The 10,000-nt window shown below is 69.4% G+C and overlaps 2 protein-coding genes across 2 annotated transcripts in view; both read left to right on the forward strand.

Annotated features, from left to right (window-relative positions):
* Positions 1-196: 196 nt before the first annotated feature.
* Positions 197-4,226, forward strand: PPIL1 (peptidylprolyl isomerase like 1). The gene is made up of 4 exons (XM_063322093.1): positions 197-341; positions 1,650-1,804; positions 1,896-1,964; positions 3,974-4,226. Exons 1-4 carry the CDS (start codon positions 286-288, stop codon positions 4,192-4,194), a joined length of 501 nt encoding a protein of 166 aa, XP_063178163.1. The 5' UTR covers positions 197-285; the 3' UTR covers positions 4,195-4,226.
* A 3,679-nt stretch (positions 4,227-7,905) lies between these two features.
* LOC134509551 (copine-5-like) overlaps positions 7,906-10,000 on the forward strand; it is a gene marked incomplete at its 3' end in the record, with an annotated part of 19,191 nt that continues 17,096 nt past the window's right edge. Inside the window, 1 exon segment of the mRNA XM_063322094.1 lies at positions 7,906-8,184. Coding sequence (XP_063178164.1) covers positions 8,102-8,184 — 83 coding nt within the window.

Raw genomic sequence — 10,000 nt, forward strand, 5'->3', positions numbered from 1 at the left:
CCCCCGCTCACCGCCTCCCCGGCTGCCGCTGCCCGCGCGCGCGCTGAGGGGCGGAGGGGGCGTGTCCCGGCGGAGGGGGCGTGGCCTCGTTCGAATTCCCCCCCTCCCCCGCGTCACGCCGGCCCGCGCGGATTGGCCCCGCCTCCGCTCCTCCCCGCCCCCTTGCTCCTCTCCCATTGGCCGGCGGCCGGAAGGGAGGGGGGAGTGTCCCCGGAAGCGCGCGCGGCGGGTCCCGGGGTCCCTTCCGCCGGCGGCGGCGGCGGCGGCAACAGCAGCAGCAGCGTCATGGCCGCCGTCCCGCCCGACTCCTGGCAGCCGCCCACCGTCGCCATGGAGACCACGTAAGGGGCGGGCTCCCCCTCCCCCGGTACCGGCACCGGGCGGCCCCTCCCACTCCCTCGGCCCCGGCCCCCCGCTCCGGTACCGGGGACACTGCGGTCCTGTCTCCCCCCCCCCCTCGCCCCCCCCGACACCGGGCAGACCCCGGGGTGCGTTAACCCCCGGTGCCCCCCGGTAGCGGGTATTCCCCGTGTCCCCGGTACCGGGCAGCCCCCGGTGTCCCCCGGTGTCCGTTAGCTCCCACTAACCCCCGGTACCGGCCACCCTCGTCCCCCCCCTTCCGATACCGGGCAGCCCCTGGGTCTGGCCTCCCGGTACCAGACCCCCCCCGGTCCCTCTCTCCCCGGTACTGGACACCCCCGGCTCGCCCCTTCCAGTACCGGGCAGCCCCACGTGCCCCCCCGGTGTCCATTAAGTCCCCACTATGCCCCGGTACCGGACACCCCCGCCCCCCCCCCCCCCCCTTCCTTCCTGTTCCGTGTATCCCCTGGGTTTGTCCTCCCCGGTACCGGACACCCCTCAGACCCCCCCTCCAGTACCGGATGGCCCCTGGGTGACCCCCACCTCCCCGGTCCCAGACGCCCCCCCGGACCCCCCCGTCCCCGCTCCCGGCCATCCCCTGGCTCTGTCCATCCCGGTCCCGGACACCCCCCAGTTTTTCCCCCCCCATCACCGTGATCTCGGCCATCCCCCATTGCTCCCCCCCCGCCGGCGTGTGGTGTGTCCCCGGTGGGGGGGGGGATGAGTGCGGTGACCCCCCCTGGTGGTGGTGGTGGTGGGGGGGGGCAGTGGGGTGACCCCCCTGGTGTGGGGCGGGCGGTGGGGTGCCCCCCCCCCAGTGGTGGTGGTGGTGGTGGGGGGGCGGTGGGGTGACCCCCCTTATGGTGGTGGGGTGACCCCCTGGTGGTGGTGGCGGTGGTGGGGGGTGACCCCCCCCAGTGGTGGTGGGGGGCAGTGGGTGACCCCCCCGGTGGTGGTGGGGGGGGCGGTGGGGTGACACCCCCCCCCCAGTGATGGCGGGGGGGCGATGGGTGACCCCTCGGTGTGAGGGGGGGCGGGCGGTGGGGTGACCCCCCTTATGGTTGTGGGGTGCCCCCCTGGTGGTGGTGGGGGGGGGGGTGGGGTGACCCCCCCCCCCCCAAGTGATGGCGGGGGGGCGATGGGTGACCCCTCGGCGTGGGGGGGGGGGCGAGCGGTGGGCTGACCCCCCTTATGGTGGTGGGGTGATCCCCCCCGTGCGTGTGGGGGGGGGGTGGTGATTGACATCCCCCCCCCCCGGTGTGTGGGGGGGCGGGGGGGGGGGGGCGCAGGATGGGCCCGCTGGTGCTGGAGCTCTACTGGAAACACGCCCCCCGCACCTGCAAGAACTTCGCCGAGCTCTGCCGCCGCGGCTACTACAACGGCACCAAGTTCCACCGCGTCATCAAGGACTTCATGGTCCAGGGGGGGGACCCCACCGGCACCGGTGAGACGCCACCCCCCCCCCTTCCACCCCCCCCCCCACTCCCCAGAACCCCGCTGACACCCCACCCCCCCCCGGTCTTGTCCCTCCCCAGGCCGCGGCGGCGCCTCCATCTACGGGAAGCAGTTTGAGGACGAGCTGCATCCGGAGCTGAAGTTCACCGGTGAGCGGAGGCCACCACCCGGAGGTCACAACCCCACCCCTGGGGCGGGCGGGGGGGGGGGCGTGTCCCCCAGGACCCCACCCGTTTGGTGGCATGTCCCCCATGATGCCAGGACCCTGGCCGTGGGGTGGTACGGCCCCATGTCCCCTAAGACCCATCCGTGGGGTGGCGCGTCTCCCGGATCTCCGAAGACCCCATCCGTGGGGTGGGATGTCCCCCATGTCCCCGCTCCTGGGGTGACATGGCCCCCAAGTCCCCCAGGACCCCACCCGTTTGGTGGCATGTCCCCCATGATGCCAGGACCCTGGCCGTGGGGTGGTACGGCCCCATGTCCCCTAAGACCCATCCGTGGGGTGGCACGTCCCCCACGATGGCAGGACCGTAGGCGTGGGGTGGCGCGTCTCCCAGATCTCCGAAGACCCCATCCGTGGGGTGGGATGTCCCCCATGTCCCCGCTCCTGGGGTGACATGGCCCCCAAGTCCCCCAGGACCCCACCCATTTGGTGGCATGTCCCCCATGATGCTGGAATGCTAGAACCTTGGCCATGGGGTGGCATGACCCCTGTGTCCCCCAGGACCCCACCTGTGGGGTGGCATGTCCCCCATGTACCCCAGGACCCCAGCCATGTGGTGACATGTCCCCCATGATGCCAAGACCTTGGCCATGGGGTGGGATGTCCTCCATGTCCCCCAGGAGGCTGGCCATGGAGTGGCACATCACCCATGTCCCCGAAGACCTATCCATGGGGTGGGATGGCCTCCATGGTCTCCATGAGCCAAGCCATGGTGGGGCATGTCCCCCAAGTCCCTATCCATGGGGTGGCATGTCCCCCATGATACTGGAACCTTGGCCATGGGGTGGCATGTCCCAGGGAGGCTGGCCATGGGATGATGTGTCACTCAAGAGCCCATCCATGGGGTGGCATGTCCCCCAGGACCCTGCCCATGGGCTGGCACGTCCCCCATGATACCAGAACCTTATCCATGAGGTAGCGCATCTCCTCTGTCCCCTAAGACCCTGTCCATGGGGTAGCATGTCCCCCAAGTCCCCATCCGTGGGGTGGCATGTCTCCCATGATGCCAGAACGTTGGCCATGGGATGACGTGTCCCTCAAGACCCCATCCATGGGGTAACATGTCCCCCAGGACCCTGACCATGGGCTGGCACGTCCCCTGTGATACCGGAACCTTATCCATGAGGTGGCACACCTCCTGCGTCCCCCAAGACCCTGTCCATGGGGTGGCATGTCCCCCAGGACCCTGACCATGGGCTGGCACGTCCCCTGTGATACCGGAACCTTATCCATGAGGTGGCACACCTCCTGCGTCCCCTAAGACCTCATCCATGGGGTGCCATGTCCCCCAGGACCCTGACCATGGGCTGGCACGTCCCCCATGACACCAGAACCTTATCCATGAGGTGGCACACCTCCTGCGTCCCCTAAGACCTCATCCATGGGGTAGCATGTCCCTTGGGTCCCCATCCATGGGGTGGCATGTCTCCCACGATACCAGAACCTTGGCCATGGGATGACGTGTCCCTCAAGACCCCATCCAAGGGGTGCCATGTCCCCCAGGACCCTGACCATGGGGTGACATGTCCCCCATGATACCGGAACCTTATCCATGAGGTGACACATCTCCTGCATCCCCCAAGATCCTGTCCATGGGGTGGCATGTCCCCCATGATACCAGAACCTTATCCATGAGGTGGCATGTCTCCTGCGTCCCCTAAGACCCCGTCCATGGGGTAGCATGTCCCTCAGGTCCCCATCCATGGGGTGCCATGTCCCCCAGGACCTTGCCCATGGGCTGGCACGTCCCCTGTGATACCAGAACCTTATCCGTGAGGTGGATCTCCTGCGTCCCCCAAGACCCCATCCGGGGGGTGACCTATCTCCCACGAGACCATTTCAAAAACCCCCCAAAATCCCCCTTAAAAAGCACCTCCCCCCCCCAAAAAAAAAAAAAAAGCAGCTCGTTAAAGGGCGTCCGTCTGTCCTTCCTAGGCGCCGGCATCTTGGCCATGGCCAACGCGGGGCCGGACACCAACGGGAGCCAGTTCTTCCTGACGCTGGGCCCGGCGCAGTGGTTGGACGGGAAGCACAGCATCTTCGGCAGGGTCTGCCAGGGCATGGGGGTGCTGGGCCGCCTGGCCATGGTGGAGACCAACGCCCAGGACCGGCCTCTGGACGACGTCAAGGTCATCAAGGCTTTTCCTTCGGGGTAGTGGATGTGGGCGGGGGGAGGTGGCAGGGGGGGGGGTGGCGGCCGTGTCCTGGTCCCGTCCCCACCCTGCCCCGCCACCCCGTTTTGTAATAAAAGAGGTGGGATGTTGGTGACACCTCACCCCGTGGTGGGATTTTTGTTGGGGTTGCGGGGGGTGGGGCGGTTGCTGGTGGACACCTGGAGGAGGTGTCTCCATCGTGGACGCCTAGAGGAGGTGAACACCTGGAGGAGGTGTCTCCATCATGGACACCTGGAGGAGGTGAACACCTAGAGAAGGTGTCTCCATCATGGACACCTGGAGGAGGTGGACGCTTGGAGGAGGTGTCTCCATTGTGGATGCCTAGAAGAGGTGAACACCTAGAGAAGGTGTCTCCATCATGGACACCTGGAGGAGGTGAACACCTAGAGGAGGTGTCTCCATCATGGTCACTTGGAAGAGGTGTCCCTATCGTGGATACCCGGAGGAGGTGGACGCTTGGAGGAGGTGTCTCCATTGTGGACCCCTAGAGGAGGTGAACACCTAGAGAAGGTGTCTCCATCATGGACACCTGGAGGAGGTGAACACCTAGAGAAGGTGTCTCCATCAGGGACACCTGGAGGAGGTGGACGCTTGGAGGAGGTGTCTCCATTGTGGACGCCTAGAAGAGGTGAACACCTAGAGAAGGTGTCTCCATTGTGGACGCCTAGAAGAGGTGAACACCTAGAGAAGGTGTCTCCATCATGGACACCTGGAGGAGGTGAACACCTAGAGAAGGTGTCTCCATCAGGGACACCTGGAGGAGGTGTCCCCATCATGGACACCTGGAGGAGGTGGACGCTTGGAGGAGGTGTCTCCATTGTGGACACCTAGAAGAGGTGAACACCTAGAGAAGGTGTCTCCATCAGGGACACCTGGAGGAGGTGGACACTTGGAGGAGGTGTCCCCATCATGGACACCTAGAAGAGGTGAACACCTAGAGAAGGTGTCTCCATCATGGTCACTTGGAAGAGGTGTCCCCATCATGGACACCTGGAGGAGGTGGACGCTTGGAGGAGGTGTCCCCATCATGGACACCTAGAAGAGGTGAACACCTGGAGAAGGTGTCTCCATCATGGACACCTGGAGGAGGTGGACGCTTGGAGGAGGTGTCCCCATGGTGGACACCTGGAGGAGGTGTCCCCCTCATAGTCACCTGGAGAAGGTGGACACCTAGAGGAGGTGTCCCCATCATGGACACCCGAAGGAGATGTCCCCATTGCAATTGGGGATCAAGGGGCTTGTGTGTGTCCCCCCCCCCAGCCCCCAGCGTGTGTTTTTTAGGGTCCCCCCCAGCCTTAGGGACACGGAGCTGTCACCGGCCCTGGGGACATGGGGCTGTCACCAGCTGCTGGGGGTGGGGGGCACAGCGGGGGGGGCAGGAGATGCCAGTTTGCCCCCTCCCTGCCACAGCTCTGGGGAGGGGGCAGGGTGCTGCCACCCCCCCGCCGTGTCCCCGTGTCACCCCCCCCCGAGTGTCTGGGGACCCCGCGGGGTGTCCCCCCCCCCACGCGCCTGCTTGTCACTGGGCTGCGGGGGGGTGGGAGAGCTACTCCCCCCCCCACCCCCAAACCCTGTGGTCCCCACGGTGTCCCTCTCTGTGTGTGTGTCCCCAGGGTGTGGTGTGTCCCCCCCCCCGCCCTACGATGGCTTTTGCCCCCCCTCCCCAGCCTCCCCGGGGCCCTTTGCTGTTCCTGTAGGACCTACAATAACGGCTGGGGGCCCCAGTCTGCCCAGTGCCCCCAGTACGGCCGAGGCACTAGCCAGGGCGGGGGGGGTGGCGTGGGGGGGTGTTGAGGAGGGGGGGCACAGGAGTGCTGGGGGGCCTGGGGGCTGGACTGGGGGGACTGGGAGGTCCCAAGGCAGGACTCGGGGAGTGGGGGGGGGGGTACTGGGGGGTGGTGCGGGGATGGTACTGGGAGCTACTGGGGGCAGTGGGGAACTGGGGGACCCTGGGTCTGAAGGGGGTGGGGCGCTGGGGGCACTGGGAGGACCGGGGGGGGGTCTGACTAAGAGAGGACTGGGGGAACTGGGGGGGGGGGTCTCCCTGGGGAGCACGGTGGTACCTGGAGGGGTCCTGCGACACAGAGGTGGGGGGGGCACTGGGGGTACCGGGGGGGGCACTGGGGATACCGGGGGGGGCACTGGGGATACTGGAGGCAGCACTGGGGGTATGGGGGTGGCACTGGGAGTAGCGGGGGGACACTGGGGATACTGGAGGCAGCACAGGGGGTACGGGGGGGGGCACTGGGAGTAGCGGGGGGGCACTGGGGATACTGGAGGCAGCACTGGGGGTATGGGGGGGGCACTGGGAGTAGCGGGGGGGCACTGGGGATACTGGAGGCAGCACTGGGGGTACGGGTGGGGGGCACTGGGGGTACCGGGGGGGCACTGGGGATACTGGAGGCAGCACTGGGGGTACGGGGGGGGCACTGGGAGTAGCGGGGGGGCACTGGGGATACTGGAGGCAGCACTGGGGGTACGGGGAGGGGGCACTGGGGATACTGGAGGCAGCACTGGGGGTACGGGGGGGGGCACTGGGGATACTGGAGGCAGCACTGGGGGTATGGGGGGGGCACTGGGAGTAGCGGGGGGGCACTGGGGATACTGGAGGCAGCACTGGGGGTATGGGGGGGGGCACTGGGGGTACCAGGGGGGCACTGGGGATACTGGAGGCAGCACTGGGGGTATGAGGGGGGGCACTGGGAGTAGCGGGGGGGCACTGGGGATACTGGAGGCAGCACTGGGGGTATGAGGGGGGGCACTGGGAGTAGCGGGGGGGCACTGGGGATACTGGAGGCAGCACTGGGGGTACGGGGAGGGGGCACTGGGGATACTGGAGGCAGCACTGGGGGTACGGGGGGGGGCACTGGGGATACTGGAGGCAGCACTGGGGGTATGGGGGGGCACTGGGAGTAGCGGGGGGGCACTGGGGATACTGGAGGCAGCACTGGGGGTATGGGGGGGGGCACTGGGGGTACCAGGGGGGCACTGGGGATACTGGAGGCAGCACTGGGGGTATGAGGGGGGGCACTGGGAGTAGCGGGGGGGCACTGGGGATACTGGAGGCAGCACTGGGGGTATGAGGGGGGGCACTGGGAGTAGCGGGGGGGCACTGGGGATACTGGAGGCAACACTGGGGGTATGAGGGGGGGCACTGGGAGTAGCGGGGGGGCACTGGGGATACTGGAGGCAACACTGGAGGTGCCGGGGGGGGGCGCTACTGGAGGTACTGGGGGAAGCAATGGGGGTCCCGGGGGGGGCACTGGGGTTACCGGGGGGGTAATGGAGGTACGGGGGGGGGAGCTGGGGGTACTGGAGGCAGCACTGGGGGTGCCGGGGGGGCACTGAGGGTACGGGGGGGCAGCACTGGGGGTACGGGGGGGGTGGTACTGGGGGTCCGGGGCGATACCTGGGAGCGTCCCGGGGGCGTTCGCGGGGGACCCGGGGTGGTACCGGGGGTCTGGGGGCGATGGCGGGGGCGGTCCCGGGGATCCGGGGGCGATGGCCGGGGCGGTCCCGGGGGTCTGGGGGCGATGCCGTGGAGCCGGGGGCGGTCCCGGGGGTCTGGGGGCGATGCCATGGAGCCGGGGGCGGTCCCGGGGGTCTGGGGGCGATGGCGGGGGCAGTACCGGGGGTCTGGGGGCGATGCCATGGAGCCGGGGGCGGTCCCGGGGGTCTGGGGGCGGTGCCGGGGGCCCCCGGGGGCGGTCCCGTAGGAAACACCGGGGCAGCCCCTCGGTGCGGGGCCGGGGCCGGGGCCGGGAGCCCCGGGCGGGGCCGGGGGCGGTCCCGGGGCGGAGCCGATCCCGATCCCGGTGCCGGTGCCGGTGGCGGTGGCGGTGGCGGGGCGCGGGGGCGGCCGGAGCCGGGCAGCGGCGGAGCCCGGGACATGGCGGGCCTGGGCGCCCCGGAGCCGGGCAGCGGCCCCGGCCCCGTCCCGGCCACCCGGGTGGAGCTGACGGTGTCCTGCAGGTACCGGGGCTCGGGGGGAGCGGGCGCCGGGGGCGGCGGGGGGCGGGCGGCGCTCTCGGAGACTGGGAGGCACTGGGGAGCGGGGGGTGATCGGCGTTGTCGGGGACTGGGAGGCACTGGGAGGCAGCGGGGAGCGAGGGGCAGTTGGCGTAGCATACTGGGAGGCACTGGGATGCACTGGGATGCAGTGGAGAGCGGGGGGTGGTTGGCGTTGTCGAGCACTGGGAGGCACTGGGAGGCACTGGGGGGGCACCAGGAGGTAGCGGGGAGCCGGGGGCAGCTGCCGTAGGCTACTGGAAAGCACTGGGGGGCACTGGGATGCACTGGGGAGTGGGACCAGTCGGTGTTGTTGGGCACTGGGATGCACTGGGAGGCACTGGGGAGCGGGGTGTGATCGGCGTTGTCGGATACTGGAAGGCACTGGGATGCACTGGGATGCACTGGGGAGTGGGGGGTGGTTGGTGTTGTCGGGGACTGGGAGGCACTGGGAGGCACTGGGGAGCGGGGTGTGATCGGCGTTGTCGGATACTGGAAGGCACTGGGATGCACTGGGATGCACTGGGGAACAGGGGGTGATCGGCATTGTTGGGGACTGGGAGGCACTGGGAGGCACTGGGGAGCGGGGGGTGGTTGGCGTTGTCGGGTACTGGGAGGCACTGGGATGCACTGGGGAGCGGGGGGTGGTTGGCGTTGTTGGGCACTGGGAGGCACTGGGATGCACTGGGGAGCGGGGGGTGATCGGCGTTGTCGGATACTGGGGGGCACTGGGAGGCACTGGGGAGCGGGGGGTGATCGGCATTGTCGGGTACTGGGAGGCACTGGGAGGCACTGGGGAGCGGGGGGTGGTTGGCGTTGTTGGGGACTGGGAGGCACTGGGAAGCACTGGGAAGCACTGGGAGGCACTGGGAGGCACTGGGGAGTGGGGGGTGGTTGGCGTTGTCGGGCACTGGGAGGCACTGGGGAGCGGGGGGAAGCCGATATTGTCGGGTACTGGGAGGCACTGGGAGGCACTGGGAGACAGCGGGGAGCGGGGGGCAGTTGTGGGATACTGGGAGCACTGGGAGGCACTGGGGAGCGGGGGGAAGCCGATATTGTCGGGTACTGGGAGGCACTGGGAGGCACTGGGAGACAGCGGGGAGCGGGGGGCAGTTGTGGGATACTGGGAGCACTGGGGGGCACTGGGGGAGCAGGAGGCAGTTGGGGGTGTCGGGTGCTGGGGGGGCATGGGGGGCACTCAGTGGTGGGGGGCACTGGGAGGCACTGGGTACTGCGGGTGTGGGGCACTGGGGGGCACTGGGAGGTGGGGAGGGGGGGGGTGTGCTGGGGATGGGGGTCCCGGGGGGGGGGGGACGACGACGACACCCACATGGGTGCTGGGAGCCGGCACTGGGGGTGCTGGGGGGAGAATGTGGGCTCGGGGGGTGGGGGGGGGGGGCGAAATGCCACCACCCCCCCGGGGGTGGCACTGAATCTGCCCCCCCCCCACCAATTCCCGGACCCGTTCTGCACCCCCCACCCCCCCCCCCGCCAGCTGGGGGGGGGTGAGGTGGGGGGGGTCGGGGTGCCGGGGTGTCCCTGGTCTCCCCGGCTGTGCTGGGTGCCCCCCCCCCGGGACCTGCTGGGTGCCCTGTGTCCCCCCCCCCCGGCCATATCCCCCCCCCAGGCTGCGCTGGGTACCCTGTGCCCCCCCCCTCCGGCCGTGCCCCCCCCCCCCGGGCTGCGCTGGGTGCCCTGTGCCCCCCCCGGCCGTGCCCCCCCTGGGCCGTGCTGGGTGCCCTGTGCCCCCCCCCCCCCGGCCGTGCCTCCCCCCCCCCCC

This window comes from Chroicocephalus ridibundus, unplaced genomic scaffold, assembly GCF_963924245.1.
Source record: "Chroicocephalus ridibundus unplaced genomic scaffold, bChrRid1.1 SCAFFOLD_663, whole genome shotgun sequence".
NCBI classification, from domain to species: domain Eukaryota; kingdom Metazoa; phylum Chordata; class Aves; order Charadriiformes; family Laridae; genus Chroicocephalus; species Chroicocephalus ridibundus.

Coding starts and splice junctions, on each gene's coding strand:
- PPIL1 (XM_063322093.1), top strand. CDS start 286: ATGGCCGCCGTCCCGCCCGACTCCTGGCAGCCGCCCACCGTCGCCATG. Junction 342..1,649: donor ACCGTCGCCATGGAGACCAC/GTAAGGGGCGGG, acceptor GGGGGGGCGCAG/GATGGGCCCGCTGGTGCTGG. Junction 1,805..1,895: donor GGGGGACCCCACCGGCACCG/GTGAGACGCCAC, acceptor GTCCCTCCCCAG/GCCGCGGCGGCGCCTCCATC.